The sequence below is a fragment of the Pantherophis guttatus genome, chromosome 1, assembly GCF_059756535.1.
Source record: "Pantherophis guttatus breed Tessera chromosome 1, ASM5975653v1, whole genome shotgun sequence".
In the NCBI taxonomy this organism is placed as follows: Eukaryota; Metazoa; Chordata; class Lepidosauria; order Squamata; family Colubridae; genus Pantherophis; species Pantherophis guttatus.
Window position 1 is genome coordinate 34,976,762 of NC_142063.1, and position 26,548 is coordinate 35,003,309.

Genomic DNA, 26,548 nt, shown 5'->3' on the forward strand with positions numbered 1-26,548 from the left:
GGGTAGGGGTCATGCACGCATGCACAGGGGGGCGGGGAACGGGGGGTATTGAATTATGGATGTGGGCACGCATGCGCGCAACCCCCACGCACTCCTCCCGCTTTTGGCATGTGACGGCAAAATGCTTTAGTGTAAACAAGATATTAGACTTTGCTAGTAGAATATATTTATTGACAGTTGTATTTCAGTAGATACCATACACAGGCTTTGAGATTTATATATATATTCCTTGTGTCACATGTATGTATATAAAAATACATCTATGCCACTAGCTGAAGTGATTATTTAATGCAGTTTGCAAGGAGTTAAAAAAGCATAAAACTGCAAGAAAACTGCATTGCTTTGCTTGCAGAGCTGAATGGAATGGCATGGCATTACAGTCAAGTGTTAAATTACAGTATTTCTTATGTAAGGAAAATAAAAGTTTTACCAAGCATTAACAAAATTGGTAGAGAGAAAATATTTCTTCACAGGAATTAGTAAGCAGTCAGTATGTGGACTGTACCATAGCAATCATAGCATGTGTATTTTCTTTATAAGTTCATGTATTAGTTTTGTGTGGGAAGCTCCAGCTCACTGCAGCTTCCCAAAACAGCTGTATGCAAGAATATATATATGTCTGTGATCACATTACAGTTTCTGTGCTAGTTTCATATTGTTTCATACTTGGAATAGGTTTTCATCTAGCAATTTGGAAATGTTAACAGTCCTAAGAGAAACAGCTGCTCTGTGGCCAGCAGGAACAATTTCTTGTTGGACTTGATTTAAGATAAGAAACAGATTATTTTTTTGAGTTTAAGATATATGAATGAGAAAAATTGTGGGTATTCTACTCTATGCTATGTTATAGGGAAATTAACGATGTTATTACTTATTAACTCAGACAGTTTATTTAAGTTACAGATTGACACAGTTCAGAATAGTTGGTTTGTTGTTTATTTTAGAACCTACTGCAACTTTGGCACATGTGTAAGCAATGCTTAACTTAATTCAAAAAAATAATACTAGAATTTGGGAATAGGGAATTGCCATTTCTTGTTGGTGTTGGTCTTATCTGGAAAATGGCACCAATGGAGCCTGGATTTCCTAAGGCCTCTTAAAAAGGGATTTGTATAGAGACAAATATACAGAGAATCTCTAGGTGATTCAGTTACAGTTTGGTTGAATTAAATTAAAGTAATTAATTACCAAAGAAAGCAAATGAATTATTTCCCAGCAGTTGGCAGTAGTTTAGAATATGAATTGGAATGACTAACCTGTTTTGTTGATTATGTATTAAAATTATATCCATAGGTTCACAGGCAGCAATTGATTAAAAATAAGGTTTTGATAAGCAAGGTATTAAATGCAGTATGTATGTACCCCGTACCAATCAAATGATGCTTAAAATAAAGAACCAATGAATTTTTTTCCATGATATTAATTAATTTGAGCAGAAGCAAATTATAATTCCCAGGACATAAATCATTTTCTCAGCATAAAGCTACAAGAATAGTGTTCTTGACAGCAGAGACCAATATTTCAGCAAGCTGTTTGATTAGAATAGAGAATAAAACATTGCTTATCTTCCATCTTATGCATTTTTTAGCCAGCGTTTGCCAGAAGGTTAGGTCCTTGGATGGATAACTTGTAATGTGTTGGCAGAATTTCAAACTCAATATAGTTTAGCAACACGTAAAAGCCCCTCCCCTCCCCCACCCCACTAATCAATAGGTGTTGGTCCTTAGAAGTAGGCAAGATCAAGAAATAGAGGCAACAGATATTATAGGAATACCATATATTATTATAGTGCAGAATAATGCCGTGTTTCCCCAAATGTAGGACATGTCCAGATAATAAGCCCAATTGGGATTTCGAGTGCATGCCCCCCCAAAATAAGCCCCCCCAAAAATACTTAGATGCATGCACAGCTGCTGCGCAAACAATCAGGTCAGAGCTGCTGCTGCTGCCGCCCGAGATCAGGCCAGATTCGGTGAGCCAGATGCACCGCTGCCACTCGGGAGAAGAAGAGAGAGGAGGCACTGTGAGAGAGTTCATTTCTGATTTTTTCTCCTTCTGGGCGGCAGCAGCGCGTTCAGCTCCTTGAATCTGGCTTTCTGCTCTCGGCCAGCGAGGGGGAGTGGCAGGTGGGGAGGGGTGGGGTAGCGGAGAAGCAAGACACATGGAGCAAGATGGGACTCCCCTTGCCGTCTCTTCTCCCCCCCTTGCCGGGTATGGCAGGAGCTGGAAGACATGGTGAAGCGAGACGCGCGTCTTACCTGACTTCTAGCTCCTGCCATGCCCGGTCAGCATGCGATGGAGGAAAGTCCATCTGTCCGTGGGGAAGTGTGGCCAGCAAGAGTACTGCTGGTGTGGCCAGCCACTGGGGGGGGGGGGAAGAGACAGTTGCTGGAAGCCCACCGAGGTGCCAGCTCCCACTCGCCCCTTGAGATACTCTGTCTTGAGGTGGCTGAGGCAGGTGGCTGAGGCAGGCGCCGTGACTCCGGAAGGTGAGTGCAAGCAGCTCTTGTCCCGCAGGCCGGCTGAGATGGTCAGTGTCTCCTTGAGAAGGGCCCGCGCATGCACCAGCATTCCCAGGAAGTCATGGTTGAGGCGGCTCTCCTTGTGGCTCTCGTGCTCCTGGGCCTGCCGGAACTTGTTTTCCAGCTCCCCCAGCAACTTCTCCGAGTTGACGTAGGTGTCCCCAATCTGTACGGATTCCCTGCTCAGGTAGTTGCCGTAGCTTTCCTTGCCATCCAGGTCATAGCCGATGCTCTTCTGGATGCCTTCCAGCACGCGTGCCGTGTCCTCCACTTGCTGGCCCAGGAGGGTGAATTCCTCACGCAGCGTCAGAGTGGGTGCTGCCACCGCCGCCGCGGGATGCGAGTGTTCACCCTCCACATCCACTGTGCAGCGCAGGTGGTTGCTCACCCTGAAAAGCAACTGATACTTCTCCGGGTCATCGTTCTCCTTGTAGTCCCCATTGGGCACGAAATAGTGATGCAACGTCCTGTAGGACATCTCTGGATAAAGCGGGCCGTTGAAATAGCCATGGCACAAACTGATCGAACAGCTCAGCAGTCACACTGAGAGGAGCCCCAACAGCATCCTGGGGTGGGGGGAGGGAAGCTGCCCCGACACCCTAAGTGTCCCAAAATGGAGAAGGGCAAAGGCAATTCTGGTCATGCCTAGTTTCAAGTCTTCTGGTTGTGGCCGCCTTTCTTGCAAGGGTTCATTGGGATCCACTGGGAAGCTGTCACTTGACCCTTCTTGCTCCCCGCAGAGAGTTCTCCTTTACACCCGATTTGCCTGCAAGAACGTCAGGGTTTTTTTTTTTTTTTTTGTGACCTGATCTTCGCCAGCAATGCTGCAGGCAAGAATCGGCCACGCCTATCTCGCTTTAGGGATAAGACCCCTGATAATAAGGCCAAGGCCATATTTCGGGGGTCAAAAGAAAATAAGACCCTGTCTTATTTTCAGGGAAACATGATAGAATCTTGAGAATTTGTCAGTTTCTCTCTGCCCCATCTTGTAATACCATCTATATGAAGCAAAATCAAGGCAGAGTTATTTTGAGTTTCTTTTTCATGCTGTCCACTTTTCTAGGCCTGAGTTATCTTACTTGTCTCCTCCCTTAATAGTTCATTGCCCTCTAGGTCAGATCTATATTGCTTCACAATATGTTACTAAGGATGCTTTCTTAAAACAAAAGCAAAAAAACCTCAAAAGGGCAGACTAGATGGATCACTAGGTCTTTTTCTGAAACACAGAACAATTTTCTGTGTTCTATGTTATAGGAAACTAGGAGTGGAGTTTTGTATGGAATGACACTTAAACCTTGTTCTTGTACTGACCAAAAATTTCTAGACTCCATATCATAGGCATCCTGCTCTTAAATTTCAGCACAATTTTCAGGAAATATTCAGTGGGCTGGACCAGGGGTGTCCAACCTTTTGGACCTCAGGGACCACCAAGCTCATAATTTTAAATCCAGTGGACCACTGGGAGAGAAGGCTCAGCCGCCATTCGGGCTTACCTGTCTGCTTCTGCGAGGCCTTCAGGTGGGAGGTCCGAGAGAAAGTGCCTGGTCCAGGCACACAGCCTGGAAAACCTCTTTTGTGTTCCTTCTCTCAAGAAGCTTGGTCAATCTGAGTGAAGGAAAACTAAGACGGGCAGACTGATGGTGGCTTGCTGATGTTGGTGGCCAGTGCACCCTGGTGGAGGAGCTGCTCCAGGATGACCAAAGGGCCAGTCCTGTGACTGCCACAGCTCTGGAATATGGGACCGGGCTGTGATGGGGCTGGAAATCTCTGCCATAGGGGGTGGCACGTGCAATGTGCAACTTTGCAGGTGGTGCAATATGCAAAAAGGAGCACAGCCCTTGCTGGCCGGAACGAGATAATGGTGCTGTTACGGAGGATGAGGCTGGGTGGGTGCCCCAAGCAGGCTGAAGTGGCGGTGGTGATGGCTGGAAGATGCAGAAGTGAAGTGCTACTTGCATTTGCATGGCATCAGCATTCCGCCTTCACCATGGTATATTTGTGCCAGCTGGTGGCACCAAGGCAGCCCTTGTTTCCTGCCGTTTGGGCTCAGAGTGGTAAACCGCATCCAGGAAGCACTACAGCCTTTTTCCATCTTATCATTTCTTCCCTACATTACAGTACACTGTTCATAACTGTCCTATTTTAAATTTAATCAGCATCAACCTGGAATCTTAACCGGTGCACCATTACTAGTTTTTGCACAACATAATCAAGAGAATCCAGTAAAGAAAGCAAAGCTAACAAATCTCAGTTCCCCTGCTTCATGCTAAATTTCTTTTAAGAATTTCTACTCATTCCCATTTTAAATGTATAGGCATATTCATGCCTGGGATTTATCCACCAAAACAATACAAAGAGAAGTCTTTAAAGCCCGGTGTTTCTAAATCTTTGTTTTTAAATCGCACAAGCAAAAAAAAGCAGGTTGGAAGCAAATGGAGGACTTGGGAAAGTAATGGTTGGGGGCAAAAAATCAATGAGAAAAACAGAGACGTCCAGAAAGGGACTGCCGATGTAAAATAATTTTGAAAAATCACAGTCAAAAGGGATTTGGGCAACTAACACTGGAAAAGCCAGCTTTGGAAAGCGCCAGCTGGGTACAAAAAGAGGAAGGGGTTTCCCCCCCCCCAGAAAGAGGTACAGGGAAAGAAGGGGAAAGAGCCAGTCGGCTTTGTGTGTTAAAAGTCAGGCAAAGATACCTCAAGGATATATCCAGGAGAAGGAGGAGGAGGTTTCCTCCTCCTGGAACCGGTGCTGCTCTTCCTTTTCTTCCCGGCTGTAGCCACCCAACCTCTGAAGATCCTGTATTTTCACCTCATTGAAAAGGCTAGCTGGAGGCAGAAGGATGGAAGGGGTGGCGAGGGCTTTTTGGGGTCCCCCTCATGGGAGATGGCTTGAAGTAGATGAAGGGCTTGGCTTGGCATACAAGAGCCAGCACTGGGGTTGATCTGCCGGCTGGAGGGGAACTGCTGCGGGGGACTGATGAGGGGGCGTTTGGTTCTCGGAGCGGTAAACCACATCAGGAAGCACTTACAGCAGAGAGAAGCAGCTGGAGTCAACCCTGGCTTTGCTGTCCATTGCAGACTTTAGATCGCCCCCCTGCAAACTCTCATCTCTCGAGGAGCCTGGCCAAAGTTTCCCGTGCCGCTTCAGCAAGTGCTCCTTGAGAGACGAGAGTTTGCAGGGGGGCGATCTAGCGTCTGCAACGGACAACAAAGCCAGGGTTGACTCCGGCTGCTTCTCTCTGCTAACAGGTGGCCAAGCTAACTGCCTGAAGGACCAATCCTGTCTCTGGGAGTCAAAGCGCTGAAGCACGAGCGGCGCAGGAAACCTTGGCTGGGCTTCTCGAGAGAAATGCGACAATTTCTCTGCGCACCACCAAAATTTTCTTGCAGACCACTGTGACCACTGGTCTGGACGACTTCTGACAATCTAACCCCTTCTTTTATTGTAGCTCTATTTTTACAGAGCATTTACATTTACTAGTACTGTGCTGTGCTTTCAACCAGCCATGCTGTATCATCTTGTGAATCACCCAAGAAGTGTTTTTTCATCATTGCCAGCTTGAAGATGTGTGGACTTCAAATCTCACAATGCCACAATCTATTCTGGAAGTTTGAAGTCCATACATTTTGCCAAGGTGAGAATTTTTTTGCTTTGGAAGAAACTCTAGTCATCTTTTTCTAGAAGCCACAAATCTTCTATGCAATCTGGCAGATGAACTCTTCCCAAAATATGAATGTAGGGAGGGAGCACTACCACTACAAGAAAAACTTGTAGAGAGCACAATTTTATATGGACATATTCCCCCAGTTGTGGTTTTGTCCTACTTGTGGTTGGGGATTTGCAATACCAAAATGTGCTTTTCCAATGCATTATATCAAAATACTCACTTTACATCCAAATAAACATGGGATGCTTTATTAGAGATTGTGAAGTATATTGCAGTCTGTTTAGTTATTTTCAAATGAAATGCTGTTGCTGCGAAACCTTTGGCTTGTTTTTAATCTCATAGTGATGAAGGTGCTGGCCTAGAAATCAGGAGACTGTGAGTTCTAGTTCTACCTTAGGCACAAATGGTGGTTTATCTCTCAACTTAATCACCTCACAGGGTTGTTGTGGAGAAAATAGGAAGGGGGAAGAGTGTTGTGTATGTTCACCACTTTGAGTTACTTATAAAGTAATAAGGGTGGGATAAAAATCAAATAGCAATAGCACTTAGACTTATATACCGCTTCACAGTGCTCTCTAAGCAGTTTACAGAGTCAGCATATTGCCCCCAACAATCTGGATCCTCATTTTACCGACCTCGGAAGGATGGAAGGCTGAGTCAACCTTGAGTCTGGTGAGATTCGATCTGCCAAACTGCTGGCAGCCGGTGATCAGCAGAAGTAGCCTGCAGTACTGCACTCTAACCACTGCGCCACCGCGGCTCATCTAAATAATAAATTAGTAATTTTTTTTACATTACATTTCTAATCTTTGGAGTATATTGCTTCACAGTTAAGAATAAGCTAAGCATATAGTTCTATTAGTTTTTACTTAATCATAAAAATGCTTTGCAAATGGTTTATAATTTTTGTTGTTGTTTCTTAAAGGAAAACGCCAGATCCATCATTTAGGGAACCAGCTGCAACTAAATCAACATTGTCTTGATACAGCCTTCAACTTTTTCAAAATGGCAGTGAGCAAGCACTTAACCCGTGGGAGGAAGATGACCCATGTCATAGCAGCATGCCTCTACTTGGTGTGTAGGACAGAAGGCACTCCACGTATCCTTTCACTGTTTTGGCAATCAGACCATTTCAAAATGTCTTGGATATTTCTAGAATTTTATGAATAGAAGATTGTTTTCATATCTTTAAGAAAACAATAGGAAACCATTCCAAATTGGATAAATGTAAACAATTGATGGAGATAATTAATTGGTGGGAATTATTAGATTTAATGGCAGTTAGGAAAAGGTATGGATCGGACACAGGCTATCTGATTAGTTTATATCGCAATGTGATTATTTTTCAGGAGAATCTACATCTGTGACCAATATTATAGTTCTAAACACATGACCAGTTCCGGTCCTGTATAGACATAGTTAAGAATGATTAAATAAAAGATGTAATTATCTTTTACATATGCATTCTAATTATAAAAATTGTGTAATTGATCTGGAGTCTAGTCAAGAGTTTGTCCTTTGCGTTAAAACTCTGCTTCTGCTGAGCAAATGGTTTATTGTTTGTACCTTATTCTGTTTTAATTTCGTAAATCTGCTTTTCCTGTAGCATTTTCTTCTTTTGTTCGATTTCTGGGTATGTTTCCATTATTCCACATTATTCTTGTTATTAGTGAAATTAGATTCTGATGTCCAGACAGATAAGACATCAGGGTAATTTGAGACAAATATGAAGACCATATTCTTTACAAATATATAATAAGCAAAAAACAATCCTGCAGGAATCTCATTGAATTGAAGGTGAAAAAAAATAAAACAGGAAAAGGAAAGGTAGATACAAAATTAATATAAAGAACTATAGGAAATATTATAGAAGACAAAATAATAATAAAAAAGATGTGTTGTACCTAACACATCAGAAGTTGGGAAAAATTTAAAAAATATACCAAGAAGGAGAGAACAGAGAAACTAGTGGTGGTTGAGTAGAGAAAGTGAATTTATTACATTATCATTGATTTATCACATAATCCATGGAAAAATGTTATTGATCTACTCGTAGAAAAATTTTAGGTGGTTTGGCTATTGGCAATCATTTCTGCTTTTAAAATTCTCCTTGATCCAACAAACCATTCAGAATATGGGGCCTTTTATCCCTCCTCATTTTCAGATAGGCTGTAGCTTAAAACTATTTCCCTCCCGTTGATTGCACCATTTCTGGGGTTAGATACTCTTTTCTCTCTACTTGAATTCTAAGGCATCCAAAAATACTTGAATTTGCACACAAGTTCATGCATCCCAGGGTTGTTAGATGTGGCTCTTAGGGCTAGAGTCCCTCAGACTGGGAAGTCTCCAGAGGACTGCTGAAAAAGTAGGCGATAACATGGCAAGAATGCCTGTTTGCCACTAGAATGCCACTATTGATATATTGGAGTTTGACAGAACCTTCCTTCCTTCCTTCCTTCCTTCCTTCCTTCCTTCCTTCCTTCCCTCACTCACTCACTCACTCACTCACTCACTCACTCCTTTGAAATAGACTTTTTCGCTTGTTACAGCAAACCTTATAAATTATTGTATCAGCTTTTCTGGAGAAAAAAGACTATTCAGTTCCGTATCAGATACTGATTTTCCTTAAGTTAATGCATTTCACATTAGAAAGCAAACTTTGTTACAATTCATTTTTTTAATATCTATTTTAAAATGTAAACTACATTGATTTAAGATTTGTTTGCTGCTTTTCTTCAGAATGTTTGAAATATAGAAACATTTTAAAATATTCATTGCCAGTAGTGTTGTGAATAGTATTAAATGTGTACTTTACAGTGTACAAATAGCCCCCTATATTATATTGCAAGTTTGTTCTGTAAGACTTCACATGGTTCTATTTACCCGCCATGTTGCCAGGTGTCTGGATTTATGTAGTGCCAGACATAATGTTAGCTGCTTGTGAGGAGAACCTCTTCTTCATGTGGCAGGTCAGCTTTTGATCTACCCAAGATAATTTTTGCAGGTGTGAGAGATTTTTCTTGCTTTTTTATTCTGTATTTTTGTCTATGGTTTGACTGGTTTTTCCACTTTTATAATTTGGATAATAAATTGAAATGCCATATAAGTAGCAATTACCAGTTAGCTAGTATATTTTAGTTAGGGTTTCCAAGAGGGACAAACAACAAACTTTCCTCAGTTAAAAGAGAAATGTCTTATTTTAACAAGAGATAGCATTGCAGAAGTTGTCAGGGGGACTTTTCAAAAGAGAGCCATTCATCATTTTAAAAATATTTCCATATGTCTGGCGGTGCGGCTGTTATATATGCTCTCTTTTTTGACAGATGGAAATATTTAAAAAATATTTTATGAAATAATATTAGCATTTTAATATTATTTTATTGGCATAAACCGCTTCAGTTTTCCCCTTGCATTTATCTTGACATCTGGTCCTCAGAAAGAGGTAGTACATGAGAGAGGCCATCTGGCTTAGTGATTTATGTGATTCTGTTACATAAACTCAAACAGTTAGTGGAATAGATGATAATTTTGTGAACATGGGCAAGCTGGATATATTAGAATGACTTCACTTGTACAGAGTTCCACTTAATATTCCTGCTTCCTTGCTTTTTCCCAATATGTTGGCTGCTTTTGTTACGGTGGATATGTCATTTAATTAGAATCAAATCTTATGGAGAATTAGGGAAGCAGTCTCTCTTCCTGGGCAGCTAGCTACATAGAAGCATACCTATAGAGAGGGAATAGTATTTTAATGGTTTTCATATTGAAAGGCTCCATGCTCAGCCTCTAGTACAGGGGTGTCAAAACTTGACCTAAGGGGGCCGGGGTGGGCGTGGCCAGCTTGACATCACTCGTGTCAGGGGTACCTGTGACGGCCCGAGTGCTCTGGCAGCGAAAATGGAGCTTGGGAGGGTTTATACACGGCCCTTTTTCCATTTTCGTTAGCAGAGGCCCCCGTGGGCCAGTTCTTCACTGACTCAGATCTAACTATCCAGCGGGCCGTATCCAACTCACAGCCCTTGATTTTGACACCTCTGCTCTAGCATCCTCCAATTAAACAGATCAGAGATCAAGTAGTGGACAAGATATTTGCAAAAGTTTTGGACAGCTGTTGCCAAGCAAAGTGGACTGTGATCCTGACAAAAGAGAATATTTGTAATGTACAGATGATCTTTGGAGTCCTTGGAGCTCTCTGAGCTTGGTTGTTTTCTTGGTTGTTTCATTACCAAACTAGGTAACGAATCAGTGCTAGGAGAGTGGAGTTTGTTTTCTTTTTATATACTAGGGCCCTGTCAGTATTGGTGGGAGTGTTCTTGGTGCTTTCTTGATTAGGCTGTTGTTTACTGTTGCCTTGCTTGTTTGAATTGGTATTTCTTTGATTAGGGTATGGTTTACTTCTAAATTGTTGTCTTTGTATTAATCTTGATGTAAATCAGCTTGTTAATGGCTAATTTGTCTGTGTCCCAGTTTCCAGGAACTCTGTAGTGGTTTTGGACTTGGCTTGGTCTAGAATGCTCACAGTTTCCCATTTGAAACTATGGTTAAGTCTGTTCATAGAGATAAACAACATCTACATACCATTCAAAAGAGACAATCAAAGAATGAAAAAGGGAATAAAAAAACTAAAACACCTCTTCACCAGCAATTAACACTAGACAAATGGTCTGGTCTGTTGAAAGGTTCCTATGATTCTTCAATCACCGTGCTTAATAATGCATCTTACTGTGTGAAATGAGAAGTCATATGCTTATTCCATGTACCATATTTTTCGGACTATAAGATGCTATGAAGTATAAGATGTACCTAGCTTTTGGGAGGAAAACAAGGTGGAAAAAAATCTGCCTCTGCCTCCCAGCAATTTACCTCCTTGCAGCAAACAACAAACAGCCTAGTCAGCTTCAGCACAGCCTGATTTATCACAAGCAGCTGATTGGTGATTGGATCGGTCTCCCTGAAAACCACCTATCAGCTGTTCCAGGCTATGTGGATCATCACTGCCCGTTGCTGCTGCCGCCTATCACCACATCTGTGCACCCCATTTTTGGCCTCCGTGCGTCTTGTTTTTGTCCTGTTCCAGGTAGCGGGGATCGCTGCCACTGCCTTCAATCCCCGCCACCTGGAATGGGGCCCACGGAGTCTGAAAATGGGGCGTGTGGAGGTGGCAATAGGCAGCAGCAGGGATGGGCAGTAATAGACTGTGGCGATCCCTGCAGCCTAGAACAGCTGATAGGTGGTATTCCGGGAGGCCGATCTAACCGCCAATCAGCTGCTTGTGCTAAATCAGGCTGTGCTGAAGCTGACCAGACTGTTTGCTGTTTGCTGCAAGGAGGTAAATTGCTGGGAGGCAGAGACTGAAGGGTGGGGGCCGGCAGGTGAACAGGGCTTTGGCAACATTCATTGTATAAGACGCACAGACATTTCCACCCACTTTTTTTGGAGGGGGGGAAAGTGCATCTTATATACAAAAAAATACGGTATATCTAAACCTCATGCACCCCCCCCCAAAAAAAGGTGTTGTACCTTACAATTCTTGATGAATGTATCTTTTCTTTTGATATACACTGAGAGCATATACACCAAAGACAAATTCTTTGTGTGTCCAATCACACTTGGCCAATAAAAAATTCTAAAATATAACTTCTATGAATTTGTATATTTATTGCATGCCTTCAGAGTATAGCCTGTGTCTTTAATATCTTGGGAATGAAATACTTTTAATTCTTTGCTAGACTTTCAGAAAGCAGGTTCATCCCTAACACTTTTCTTGTCTCAAAGGTAAGGCTTTGGCAAGTGTCTTCCATTGATCAGTTGATCTGTTGGTTTTGGATCCTGACTATCTCTGCAATGGATTTTGATAATACTCAACCTGTTCTGGGACTTGATCCTATTGGATTTCCCATTTACATGTTATTTGACTGTTCTGAATGTGGATAACTTCTGGCCTAAAATTTTGCTGACTTCAAAGGCTTCACTAAGAAGCAATCTTAAATCATAGTAATATGGTTTAGAACATGCTGGATGAGGAATTCTAGGAGCCGAATCCATAAAACTTAAAGTTACCAAGGTTGAGAAACACTTGTCTAGAAGAAGGCTGTCTGTGTATTTTCCTGGAGCAAAGCTGAGTTTTTCTTTATAAAGGATATTGAGTATTGTTTTTATGTTTGCATTTGCTCTCAACCTTGCATATAAGCTGAGGTGTTTCTTCCACTACAGCAAAATAGAACCCTCAGATTTCATCTACACAGGTCTGTTTATCAATGAAACAACACATCTGTGAACTCTACCTCCGTCAGAGTCTGCTGTGCAATGCTGAGGGACTCTTTGAAACAGATTTCAACAGACTGCATGAGGCTGTAGGGAAAAGGAGGAGGTAAAAGCTGTTATGTAAGCAGAAATGTGCTTACGCAACCACAGGTATCACTTTGTATGATATTTTGAATGCTGCTTCTTTTGGTATACCTTTAATTTCTTTTCATCATTCGCAAACGGAAGGTTTATTGCATTGTTCCCCAGGCACTGTGATATTTATTTAGAACATTATTCATATTGCAACAAAAGAAAACTTAGAATAGAATAGAATTTTTTTATTGGCCAAGTGTGATTGGACACACAATATATGCTTCATCTCACTCAGAGCTGCCTATTGTGACAAGTCTCCATGATCTTAGGACAAATCTTTTCTAATTCTGGGACTTTATTTTCTTTGGAAATGGATTTTTGGGCTATCATCTTGGGTTGAAAGGATATAGGAAATTGCTTTTTATTACTGAGAATCCTTTCCATGCCAGTACTGTTTTTTAAATTTGGATTTTAACTAAAGAATGGCAATCTGACTTCTCTCTGACCCTGCAATTTCACTTCTGCATCATGTTAGGCGAATTGCGTGCGGGAACTTGTGCTATGATCTTGGCAGGAAAGTACTTGCTTCTGCTCTCTGTGGCATAACCAAATAAAGGAGGCAGCCAAGACCATTTGTTTTTAAAACTTTCAGTGGACATGAAAGTTTGAACTAATACTGGAGTTATTCTACTAAGAAGTATAAAGTCTGTTGGTAGAAGATTTTTGAAATGTGTGTCAGTGAGATTTTAATTGTGCTTGTCCTTTTGCCTTTCTTCTTGGGATTAAGGATAGTGAGTAGTCTCTTTCTTGTTTATCCTCATGCAGCATTTTTAAAAAATAAAAATACCTTGGAAGTTAGAGTCAAATCTGTTAGTAAAATCATGGTCAGTGGCCAGGATCCTCCACCATTCTCCTATTGGCTGTCACGGCAGTCAGTCATGGGTGGTGCTTCGATGCTGATTGGTAGGACCGAGTCTACTGGAAGCTTTAGGCCCGCCTCTTCCTGCCTGGGTCCAGTTTTTCAACTCGGTCTGTCAGGATCAAGTCGTGTCTATAGCCTTTTCTCAATCTGATTGATTTAAACTGGTTTTCTGACTCGGAACGGACTTTCTTTATTCTTATCGCTTGCTCCCTGGCTTGTTTGCTCATTGTTTAAGCTCCGGCGGCCATTTGGCGCATGCACGAGTTCGCTCTGCCGCGCTACCCGGCTTTCCCGCAAGCCCCAAGTGCTGCGGAAGTTTCTGACAGAGCCCCCACTCCGAAAACAATATCGGGGTCTGTCCCGGCATATTTCTTTGTTTAACGGCGGTAGCGCGCTGCATCAGAACTCATCTCTGCAGCCCTTCGGCTCTCCTGGATTCGCCTTCCTAACAGCTTCTGGCACCCGCCCTCCTGCAGCCGCGAGTCGCGTTTTTAAGCCTTCAGGCTAGCGACCACTTCAGGAATCTTTTTCGTTGCCTCCTCAACCGCAAGTACAGGGGAAACCCTATCTCCCCATATTAGGCCCCTTGAACCGCGTGGCAATCGTTTAAAGATGGCGGACGCCTCTAATTCAAAACCTTCCCGCCAGGCCCGCGATAGGGGAAAGAGGCCCAGGGTGGAGGATCCTGAAAAGGGGACCTCCAAAAGTCGCCCCAGCAAGTCCAGAGCCACCAATGCAGGAACCTCCTCCAGGTCTTCATCAGCTAAGCCGTCAAGGGAGGAGGAGAGGCGACATAAGGCCATAGAAAGAGCCTTCCATAAGGCCCAGACAGCTGCTGGCCTGCAGGGCTCTCCTGTTCAACCTGAGGCCTTTATTAATATTCCAGCCTCAGATAAGGCGCATTCACATCCACCCCAGAGGCCAACTCCAGCCCTATCACCAGACAGATCTGTGGTGGGAGACACTAATTGTGATTCTGAGGCAGCTTCAGTATTTCCAGTCTCCCATGAGGCTCCTCCTCCTCCTTCTCCTGGATTGATAACTCAGGGCTCTCACGGCCCTTCAAACCTAGCCCTAAATCAGGCTTCTCAACCTAACCAGGATTCTCAACCTACCCAGGCCATTCAACCTGCCCAAATTTCTCAACCTAACCAGGTCTCTCAACCTATTCCGGAGATTACTCCTGCATTGGCTACATTAATTTCTGAGGCCATTCGTCAGGGTATTTCCCAAGGCCTTCAACAGAGATCTGCCCCTCCTTCTGAGGCTTCTGCTCATTCCAGCCAACTTCTTCCCTCCAGAGGAATTTCCTGTCAGGGGGATGTGGAAATTGTGTCTGAGGCTGGTGACCCTGATGAATCAGTTAGCCAAGGTTCCCTTTCAGAGGGAGAAATTGTAGCTGACCAGGACTTGTCAGATGATGAAGGCCTGGAACCTGACCAACCTGCCTTCATTGGCCTTTTTCGGCCACAGATGTTTCGTTCATTACTTCACAAGGCCCAGATTGTCATGGGGCTTGGCTCTTCTTCCTCTACTGAGGCAACTGCTTCTTCTTCTAAAGATCCAACTAATGCTCTGTTCCAAGAACCTTCAGTTCAGAAGGAAGTGATTCCTGCTCCAAAATTATTTTCGGATGTGGTCACCAGGCAATGGTCCCTTCCAGGTTCTGGACCTGTTCCAAACAATTTGGACAAACGCTTTTTCAATATGGCTCCGGAATTTTCAAACCTTTTGCAGGTTCCCTCCATTGATCCCCCTGTGTTGGCACTGTCTTCTCCCTCTCCTCTCACAGGTCCATCTGAGGAATGCTTGCGGCCGGAGGAGAAGAAAGCGGAGCGAACCTTGATTAAGGGGCATCAAGCCTCGGCATGGTCAGTGCAGGCCTCTTCAGCAGCATCGTTTTTCAACAGGGCAACCATTCTCTGGCTGAGGCAACTACAGGCTCGCTTGCCTGCTTCAGATCATCGTTCCCATCAAGATCTGAACAAAATATTAGCAGCTGTTGAATTTTCGGCCGATGCCACCCTCAGTGCGGCTCGCTTTTCGGCCAAGGCCATAGGTTCATCGATCACCTCACGTCGCCTATTATGGCTCCGTTCCTGGCAAGCTGATATTAGAAGTAAATGGCGATTGGCATCTTCCCCTTTCTCTGGTGACAAACTTTTTGGCTCTCAACTGGATCCACTCCTTGTGGAAACAAAGGATCACCGCAAGGTACTTCCTCCACTCAATAGGCGACCTGACAACAGGTCTCAACCCCTTTTTCGTTCCTCCTCTTCCTTTCGCAACTCTGAGTCTTCCTTCGCCACCCAGAGATCTCAACGTCCCTATGCCTCCAGAGGCCCCTCCCACCAAGACAACCAAGGCAGATAGGGGTCCAGATTTGGGTTTAAGAGATATTTCCGAGGGGGTAGGGGACGGCCCTTCCGCAGAACCCGGTAGGTCTTCCCTGGACTCTTATATAGGGGGCCGGCTCTCTCAATTTGCTGACATGTGGGACAACACTGTCACAGATGTATGGGTCAGGTCTGCCGTGCGCTTTGGACTCTCCTTGGAGTTCAGTTCCACTCCCCCAAAGTTCTTCTTACGATGTCCTCCCTCCCAGGATCACATCAAGGTCGCTCGCATTGATTCGGCTATCCAACACCTGCTAGACATTAAAGCTATTGAGTCCATCCCTTCTGCAGAGCGATCTCAAGGGTTCTATTCCCGTCTGTTTTTGGTCCCCAAATCATCGGGAGGTTGGAGAGCCATTCTCGATTTAAAATCCTTAAACCGGCACATTGTTTATCGTCAGTTTAAGATGCAATCTCTTCAGACTATATTGCTGGGGATTAGACAAGGAGATTGCATGACTTCGATAGACCTAACGGAGGCATACCTCCACATTCCAATTAGGCCGGCCCATCGCAAATTCCTCCGGTTTTATCATAATGGACGCCATTTTCAATACACTGCTCTGCCCTTTGGGCTATCTTCCGCCCCTAGGGTGTTCAGTAAGGTGATGGCTGCCCTTATGGCACATATCTCCTCCATCCCTATCAGAGCCATGTTCTACTTGGATGATATTATCATCCTTTCCCGTTCTTCTGATCAGGCCATATTCGATCTCAACTGTACCGTCCATATTTTGCAATCTCATGGCTTTTCTATAAATTGGGCTAAAAGCCATTTAGTCCCAGCTACCCGCATTCAACATTTGGGGGCGGTTATTGACACAGATTCAGTACAAGTAACCTTGTCTCAGGACAGGCAGGTCAGTTTGTCTTCTCTGGCCTACCGAATCCGTCACCGTAGATCAGCTTCCTTGGCTGATCGTTCCTCCCTCCTGGGCAAAATGGTGTCGGCTTACGGGATCGTTCCTTGGTCTCGTCTCCACAGCAGGGAGCTCCAGTGGCTCCTCCTCCCCTTCCAACGGAATTTTTCCACGCTTCCTTCACGGACGATTCAACTTCCTACTCCCGTCGTCACATCCCTCCGTTGGTGGACTTCGCCAGCAATATCCAAGGCTGCAGTTTCCAGGAGCCCCAGAGATTGGTTCTAACGACCGACGCGAGTCTCATCGGCTGGGGGGCCCACCTCGAGTTCCTTTCCACACAGGGTCTGTGGTCAACAAGCGAACGTCTGCTTTCCATCAAAGTTCTCGAGCTACGAGCAGTTTACCTGGCTCTTCGACGTTCCTACCTCAGGTACGCGGCCGGGATGTCTTGGTCCTCACGGACAACATCTCGGCCAAAGCTCATATCAACAGACTGGGCGGGACTCGCTCGAGGACTCTAATGAAGGAGGCCCTTCGTTTGGGCCTGTGGGCCGAAGCGCACTTGAGGTCGCTGCGAGCGGACTACATCACCGGGAAAGACAACTCCCAGGCAGACTTACTCAGCCGCCTACGGGTGGACCACACGGAATGGAGCATTCCTCTTCATCTCTTCGATCTACTATCCCTCCGGTTCGGCAGGCCGCAGGTAGACCTATTTGCCTCCAGCAGCAACCATCTTCTGCTTCGCTTTTACTCTCGCTTCCCCTCGGCGGGAGTGGAGGCAATGAACGCTCTTCGCAGCCCTTGGCCTCAAGGTCTGCTCCTGTATGCGTTCCCTCCCTTTTCTCTGGTGGCCAAAGTAATTCACAAGCTGTTGCAAGAACGGGCAGAGCTCATCCTGCTGGCCCCTCACTGGCCCCGCAGACCTTGGTTTACGGACCTTGTTTCGCTTTCAGTGGCTCTTCCATGGCAAATCCCAGACAATCAAATCGCGCTATTTCAGGGCGACCTCGCCCATCCGGAACCCCAGGTCTATCATCTGACCGCCTGGAGGTTGAGCAGCAACGTTTAATCACTGCCAATGTCTCTCCTGCAGCTATTCCTATCATCTTAGCAGCTCGCAGACCTTCTACCGCTCATATTTACGACTCCACCTGGAAGTCTTTCCTCCGTTGGGCCACCAAACATCACCTGGACCCCTCATCTATTTCCGTAGTTCAACTGGTGGATTTCCTACAGGAGGGATTCGCCTCAGGTCTCTCCCCCAATACCTTGCGCCGCCAGGTGGCGGCGTTGTCATCGGTTTTGTCCTTCGGTCCTGAAGTCCCTCTCTCCAAGGAGCCCCTCATCCGAGCCTTTTTACAAGGTGCCACTAATCTACGCCCTCCGGTGATCCACAGATTCCCTACCTGGGACTTGAACAAGGTTCTTACTTCCCTCACAAAGCCTCCCTTCGAACCTCTCCAGGAAGTCAACTTCAAATTTTTGTCATTCAAGGTCTCCTTCCTGGTGGCAATTACCTCCGCACGCCGGATATCGGAATTGGCATCACTTTCAGTTCGTTCTGACCTCTGTATCTTCCACACTGACAGGGTCGTACTCCGTTTGGACCCAGCATTCATCCCAAAAGTTAATTCCACTTTTCATAGATCCCAGGAACTCATCCTTCCAAATTTTTGTCCACATCCACGTCACCGCCTGGAAAAAGTCTGGCACACCCTGGATGTGCGCAGGGCTCTCAAGGTATACCTGTCCCGAACTTCATCCTTCCGCAGGACCGAGGCCCTCTTCATCTCATTTCAGCCGTCCACCATGGGTGCTCGTGTTTCATCCTCCACCGTTGGCCGTTGGCTGCGGGCTACTATTGCCACTGCTTATGAGTCTCAGTCTTTACCTGTTCCATGACGTATCACAGCGCACTCCACCAGAAGTGCCGCTATATCCGCAGCATGGGCTCCCCAGGCTCCCCTGGATGAAGTCTGTCGGGCAGCTACGTGGACGTCGGTGACTCCTTTTATCCGGCATTACCGCCTCGACACTTACGCATCAGCTGATGCATCCTTTGGAAGGAGAGTGCTACAACGGGTCCGACCGGATCCCACCCTATAGGACAAGAGCTTTGGTATGTCCCATGACTGACTGCCGTGACAGCCAATAGGAAAATGGGCGTTGTACTTACCTGATACGCCCCTTCTCTGTGCTGCTGTCACGGCAGTCAGCCCCACCCTGGTCGGTACCGGGGAATTCTGGGGGCGGGAGACACTTTCACTTCTCTTCTTTTATCTCTATAGACACGACAGTCTACTGAATACCTCGCCTCAAAACTGGAGCCAGGCAGGAAGAGGCGGGCCTAAAGCTTCTAGTAGGCTCGGTCCTACCAATCAGCACCGAAGCACCACCCATGACTGACTGCCGTGACAGCAGCACAGAGAAGGGGCGTATCAGGTAAGTACAACGCCCATTTTAAGGAAGATTAATAGTTGTGGATAAAGTTTATGGATGTTCCGGTTGGATTCAGGCAGGGGTGAAATGCTCCCGGTTCGGACCGGATTGCCTGATCCGGTAGCGATGGAGGCGGGTGGTTCAGAGAACCGGTAGCAAAAATCCCTGCCCCCCCCATGCCCAGCTGAGCTGTGCAATCATCAGAGGCTTTTTTAAAAAATTTTAAAAGCATTTTTTCTGCAACCTCTTCGGCCGAAAAATGCTTTTAAGAGTAAAAAAAAAAGCCTCTGATGATTGTGTGGTTCAGCTGGGATCGTCAGAGGTTATAGAAGAAGAGGTTATAGAAAAAATGGTTTTAAAAGTTAAAAAAAAAAAGTTGGCCACACCCACCCAGTCACATTACCCCCCCTCCCCACCAAGCCACGCCCACAGAACCGATAGTAACAAATTTTACATTTCACCACTGGATTCAGAGGTGGGTTCCACTTACCTTTACTACTGGTTCGCAGTGGGAGTGCGCACTTGCATTTCTGCGCATGCGCAGATCACCCATGATGACATCATGGCGGGTGGGTGGAGCCTCCCACCGGTTTTACTACCGGTTCTATAGAACTGGACCGGACCCGGAGCAACCCACCACTTGTTAGATTGTGTCCTGGGCTTAACTTTTTATTTATAAGTTGTTTGCTTCCTGGGCTCCTGCTCTACAAACAAGATGCTGTAGGAAACAACAAAATGATCTAGCAGTGAGGACAGTTCAAAGTAACAAAGTGACATAGGAAGCAACAAGTTAAGCCAGAGCCCTCACTCATTGCTCTGATCTGGGCCACCCAACCTCTAGCAACTATTACTAACTGGGAACAGGTTTCATGATAGAAAAAGGATGAAGTACTGATCCAAAATCTACCCTTCTTCCATTTTCCATGAAATAGTGATATACAATGGAAAGTCAAATTGATCTCCCAGTGACTACATGGACAGAGTCATGCAGTTTACTTGGCACACTCATTGCTTTCTTCTAGGATGGTTTTTATAGTCTGCCAGTCCAAATTCAGCCTTTTGCTTGTTAGTCTCACATTTCTCACTGCTTGACTTCCAAAACCAGACAAAAGTCTGAAAGAAGCTGCTACTTAACTGTCCTTACAAGTAATATATTACAAATTTATTTGCTTGTTCTTTGTGGCTTAAATAGGATTTGAATATATATGTACGTTTCTCAACTAAGGTCCAACATTCTTTATTGTCTTGGATGTTTAGCATGTTTTCCAAATTAGGTCTTTCCAAATTTCTTAGAGATATAGTAGTCTATAGATTATAGGCTTCACATGTATTAATACAAATGTCTTGAACTTTTTTCTGTTTCTAAGCTTGATTAAAATTAAGGAGCAGTTTGGATATTGCCATAGATTCTAAGCAGCATTCAGTATCTGGAAGAGTTGTCTATTTTTTTTTTTTTTTACTAGTTTCACCAGTTATTTGACAATATGTGGCTAAAACCATAATTGGGTGTATATTATTTTCCATGTGTAATGTTTACTTTAGAAGGGAAATTGTATTGAATATGTGGATGGCAAGGGAGGGAACGATTAGGAAAATTGTTTTGAATAATGGAAGATTTGCACAATGGAAGATATTTGACTTTATTTTCCCCCTCTAACAACCTTTACATAAGAGCTGTAACAATGGGGCTAATATTTCCTACTTTCCTATGTTTATATCTATTCTCACAAATTAGTGTAACCCCGCCATTGCATCTGCAATAGAATATTAATACCAAACTCTATAAATATTTTCAACATCCATTTTATTAGTGTGTTAATTTGCTTATTGTATGTTCATGTCATAATTTTGTTGCTTCATGAATGGGGGTCATCAGGAGAAGAAAGGAAGCTAACTGCACTTCAGAAATTTTATTTCTTTGAATTCTTAAAAATTAGGTGGTGTTGGGCATACAAATTCCAGTATGCTTGAAAAACTAAATCTTTTCTTTTTTTATTTTAGGAAGAGGTATGAATTGAGGAAAAGCACTAATACTTTTAAAGGATTTAGTTTTGTTTTTGTGCTGATTTCATCAGTAGGCATTCTTTCCTGTGAATAAGGTGTAGCCTTATTTAAAATTAAATCAGACCCTGTGAACTGGCTTGCAGACAAATCAGACCATGAAAAGGAGAAAAGGAAAAAAAAAAAGAGGAATTAAACAGGAGCCACTGAATCTAAAACTTCTGAATTATTATCAGCATTGAAACATGTTTTATATTATTTCAAAACTATATCATTTCTTTATAGACAATTAAAGAGTGTGGTTAAGAGATATGAACACACAATAAAGTTCCATGGGAAACTTTATTTAGAAAACGGGAATGCCTCATATTAACAAATCATAATTAAATAAATAATATTAAATATGTTTGTTATACTTGAGAATAATTCAGCAATTTTTAATGTTATTTGGAGACTTAGAGATTAGTTAAAAAGGATTTCATTATGTTAGAAGTATAAAATAATGGAAGGGACATAATGAAATTGATTTCCCCAATTGCTGTCTTGTTTTGGCAGACAATCATAATTTGTCAGTACAATTTTGGAAACAATAATATGGTTTAATGTTTTTCTCAATTACAGAATGTGTAATTTTTTACTATATTATATGGATTTATTTACAATGGGCTACAGCAAAAAATAAAACTCTTTTATGAAGGAAGGACAGTGCCACCTTGGTTTTATGATCTTGGATTGGTAATATATATTCATTCTCTGCTCATGAGAATTATTTTTCTATTGACTTAATGGAAATACTGATTAATGAGGTCAAGGTTTAATTTTGCTTTTAAAAGCCGACTTTTAAATAAGTGTTCTTATATGTTATTCCTTTCCATAACACACACACACACACACACACACAGAGAGAGAGGGGGGGGAGAGAGTATACAAATGTTTTAAAAATGTACATTTGAAATTTATCTCTCTATGCTGTAAGAAAATGTTACTGATTTTTGCACTGATGATGTTATTTAGTTAGGTAATGAAATGTCTTAAAGCATTTCAATTGGTGCAGATTTATTTAAAACATTTACATAGTGACCCATTTTAAAGCAAACTGGGGTGGCTTACAATGAAGAGTAAAGCAATATATACACAGTAAAAGCAAGAAACAAACAAACAAACAAAAAACCAGAAAACCCTAGCACTGCAGCCATACTTCTTTGATACAACCCAGACATTCCCTTCTCACTCTGACCTCACCTTATCCGAACAATAAGGAGTATGATCATGTTAATGCTGAATCAGATTTGTGGATATAACTGCTTTTCTGCTTTTCTTTTGAATTTTTCTAAAATTCAAAAATATTGTCTTTAAAAACCCAGTGCAAATATCCTTGTTGGTAGGTTTAGGAAGAGGCAAACTTTAACCTTACTAGTTCATTTGCATTGATATTGGACTAAGATAAGCTGTACAGTTTTCTGTGGTGTATGTGTATGCATGGGCTTATGAATGTATGCACTTATAACATGGTTTTTATTGAAATGAAAATGTACAGTATTGTAATTAGTAAGAGAATATTAAGACAGCATTGAAAAGCAATTAAATCCAATGGAATGAATGAATGAATGAATGTTTTCCCCACTAGAACAATCAGAATTTCTGAAAACTTCTGGGAACCAGAGTCACTTTGTAGGTGGGATAGACAGTATCGAAATTTAATAAATAACATAAATAAATCATGTATAAATAGAAAGTAGTGGAACACTTGACCTGGTATTAGAGTGGTAGAGTGTAAGTTTTTAAAGGAAATAATGTCATGGAAATAAATCACATTTAATGAATAAGAGTCTTAATCCAAAGTGCTGAAGAGTAATCAGCTTTGGGCAAAAACAGTAATGACAGAAATGGTTCATAGGGATTCACAACCTCTAGTGTAGTATCTCTACACACCCTTGTTCCCACAGATACCCCGTAGTCTGGCTTCATGTTTGATCAGAATGCAGTTGGATGCATATTGGTACAACTCTTCTGTGGCAAAAGGGATTGCAGCATTTAAGGTTACAGGCTGGAGCAACAATTTTTAAAATACATAGTTCTTCATTAGAAAAAAAAGTGGAAAACAGAAAACTGGCAAAACTGGCAAAGCAGGATGATTTGAGCCAGAATCATGAGTGCCTAGTCTACTGTGGTTTTTTTTAAAATGAATGTGGGTGTATATTTTATTTATGTTATTTTATGTAAAGAAACATCCAGAAATATCAGGTAAAGAATAAGTAATACCTGGTTCAGCAGTAGCAACTGTGAGAAGGATCTCAGTGTCCTAGTGGACGATCACTTAAATATGAGCCAGCAATGTGCAGCAGCTGCCAAAAAAGCCAATTCAGTCCTAGGCTGCATTAACAGAGGGATAGAATCAAGAGCACATGAAGTGTTAGTAACACTCAAGGCCACAATTGGAATACAGCATCTAGTTTTGGTTGCCACGATATAAAAGAGATATTGAGACTCTAGAAAGAGTGCAGAGAAGATCAACAAAGATGATTAGGGGACTGGATGGTTGCAGGAATTGGCTATGCCTAGTCTAATGAAAAGAAGGACAATGGATGACATGATAGCAGTCTTCCAATATTTGAGGGGCTACCATAAAGAAGAGGAGGTCAACCTATTCTCCAAAGCATTTAGAGCAGTGTTTCTCAACCTTGGTAGCTTGAAGATGGGTGGACTTCAACTCCCAGAATCCCCCAGCCAGCGCTGCTTCCAAGGTTGAGAAACACTGCTCTAGATGCTTTGGAGAATAGGTTGACCTCCTCTTCTTTATGGTAGCCTCTCAAATATTCCAAAGCTTCCAAGGCTGAAAACACGGATCTAGAGGGATAAAAAGAAGCAATAGATAGAAACTCATCAAGGAGAAAACCTACCTAGATCTAAGGCGAAATTTCCTGAAGTTAGAACAATTAATCAGTGGAATGACTTGCCTCCAGAAGTTGTGGATGCTCCAACACCAGAGGTTTTTAAGAAGAAATTAGACAACCATTTGTCAGGTATAGGGTTTCCTGCTTCAGCAGGGCTTGGATTAGAAGACCTCCAAAATCCTTTGCAACTCTGTAGTTCTGTAATCTTCTCTTCCCTTCCTCGTAAAGAAATACAGTTCCTTTGAAATCCCTGGGATTTTACCACTTGCTCTGCTGTTTGTATAGTACCAGGAACAGACATTATTTTCTTTGTTATTTTCTCAGGGAATTCAGGATGGCAATTCATGTTCTTCATCCACTATTTTTTTCCACTTAACAATGAGGCACAAAAGAAATCAACGCAGGAGACAAGACAAATATAGCTGTATCCAAAATGACATTATCCACAGTAGTTTGCATAGTAACTATGACTAAAGAGGGTTTTTGAGCTACATTTTTTTCCGTTTCTATACCTTAAACCATGGCTAAGCAACGACAGCCTTCAAAGCTGATCCTGTAAGTTTGTCAGGAGGAATGGGAGGTTAAAGACTTTCCCCAGTGACTGAATCTGTATGAGAAGAGTAATATGTGAGAAATGTAAGATTTTGCTAAGCCAGACTCAGGCAAATCATATTACAGTTACTATAGTATTTAAAGTAAAAGAAATCAAGAAAGTAAAGTCTCTCTCTTAGGCTGATGAGATCCCTTTAAGGGCTCCAAAGAGATCATTGTAACCTTTTTCCTCCCCGCCCCCCACTTTAAAGATTGTCTATTCCTATCCAAACTGTCATATCATTCTCACAAAATTATAACATATGAACTGAAGGCAGAATGTTTGCCTTGGGCTAGAAGAGACACGTGGAGCTATTGTTTCTTGTAACTGTTCTCTGGAGCAAGCTGCATCAAAATAAATTGCAGCCTTTGTGCTGGATCACAGTCAGATTTGCAACAGGACAGTATGCAGAAAAGATTTGACTGCCTTTTCCCCAGCATATTGCTGGCAGCTATTATTTTGCTAGAGGCAATTGTTATGTAGAGACTGTATTTTTCTTTTGAAGAGGTTTAGTAAATGCATGTTTAAGTATCTCTTGATTTAAAAAAAAAAACCCTGATCATGAACACATTTTATCTTGGAAATGAGACTGTTTGCCATCTTTGGAAAATTAAGTGGTCTAAAAGTTTGAAGCTACCTTTATTTTAGTAGAAATATATATTTGGTTGTCAGTCAAAAAATATAGTCACCGCAGTTGGTTTTGTTGAGAAAATTAATCGAGTCCCTGGCCCTATAACACAGTAAAGTATTGAACTGTAACATTTAATAGATATTTAAATTCAGCTACACTTTCAATACATTAGTTTGAGTCTTCAAACTAGGGATGCTTTCTTTGGGAGATTCAGATATAGATACAAATGTCTGTCCTCGTGTACATTGGGATAAGTAAATAGCTTCCTAATACTCATATAAAGAAGTCTTTCTGCTTATGGAGCTATTACAGTGTAAATGGCCTTGCAGAAGGTATTCAGCAGCCATTGAGTAAATAACAATACAACCCTGAAAAGGAGTGAGGAGTGAGGTAGAAACTCAAGATTGCCCTGCCTTGATTCTCTTTTGTGTAAAAGAGGGGAGAGAAAATCTTTGTTAGGCTTTTAAGATTCTGTAATTGTACCTTGCAACAATAAAATAGCGTTGCAATATTCCTTGTGGAGTCCATTTCCTGATTTTGCTTACCAGTGTGCACAGAATAGCTTGCTCAAGCACTGTTACAACATCAGCAACAATTTTATATTTTCAGATAACAAACCTGCACAACTTGATTGTACAGTTAATGCAGCAGTTGGGACAAGACTTGCCTTAGCCAGGAGCAGTTAAAAAATTTACTGCCTTGCCAGTATGTCTTTCCTATCATGGAACTTTACTGGAGAAGTTTGGAGGAGCCCAATATCAATTTCTGACTTTTATAGTCCAGTATATAAATTGTTCACTAGCAAAATTTCCTACAGATAACTCTTGGTGAGATTTAGTTTTGAGTCTGCTAAAAGAAGAGGCAATCAAATATGCTGGGCCCCTCATTGAGTGCATGACATTGTTGGACAATAATTACAGAAATTCATGCAAAGAATTAGACTTGAGAGGTCTAATTATTTATTCTTGATCAGAATGAAAAGGGATAAATATTTAGCTGTCTTTGATACCAGATAGGGCAAATTTGAGTAATAGTAATGCTGTTAAAATTGGTTAATTGAGGTCCTCTTTACATTAAAAAAATATTGCCTGATTTTTTGGGGGAGGGGAGTTAATTTGTAGAACTGTATTTGGATGACATGCTGATTTTTTTCCGAATCCATCTTTGCATTAAACTGACTCCTTTTAAAAGAGTCTTAGAGTAACTCTGCAGACACAAACTTTTTGCCAAGATGGAAAAATGCATGTTTGGCCTTCTCCAATTGGATTATATGGAT

General features: G+C 42.6%; 3 protein-coding genes across 7 annotated transcripts in view; 2 read left to right on the top strand and 1 right to left on the bottom strand.

Annotated features, from left to right (window-relative positions):
• The window catches only part of BRF1 (BRF1 general transcription factor IIIB subunit), a 220,274-nt gene that overhangs the window by 37,663 nt on the left and 156,063 nt on the right, over positions 1-26,548 (top strand). For 4 of the 5 annotated variants that reach the window (XM_034433593.3, XM_034433597.3, XM_034433594.3 and 1 more), the window contains one exon: positions 7,118-7,291. In XM_034433593.3, coding sequence (XP_034289484.2) covers positions 7,118-7,291 — 174 coding nt within the window. The remainder of the gene's footprint in view (positions 1-7,117; positions 7,292-26,548) is intronic. The other variant, XM_034433595.3, reaches the window with a different exon arrangement.
• Positions 2,266-5,377, bottom strand: LOC117675184 (fin bud initiation factor homolog). Its single transcript, XM_087892732.1, has one exon. The coding sequence runs from the start codon at positions 2,998-3,000 to the stop codon at positions 2,266-2,268; it is 735 nt and encodes a 244-aa protein (XP_087748858.1). The 5' UTR covers positions 3,001-5,377.
• On the top strand, positions 12,801-17,075 carry LOC148116382 (uncharacterized). The gene has a single exon (XM_087891107.1). The coding sequence runs from the start codon at positions 14,066-14,068 to the stop codon at positions 15,824-15,826; it is 1,761 nt and encodes a 586-aa protein (XP_087747233.1). The 5' UTR covers positions 12,801-14,065; the 3' UTR covers positions 15,827-17,075.

Coding starts and splice junctions, on each gene's coding strand:
- LOC117675184 (XM_087892732.1), bottom strand. CDS start 3,000: ATGTCCTACAGGACGTTGCATCACTATTTCGTGCCCAATGGGGACTAC.
- LOC148116382 (XM_087891107.1), top strand. CDS start 14,066: ATGGCGGACGCCTCTAATTCAAAACCTTCCCGCCAGGCCCGCGATAGG.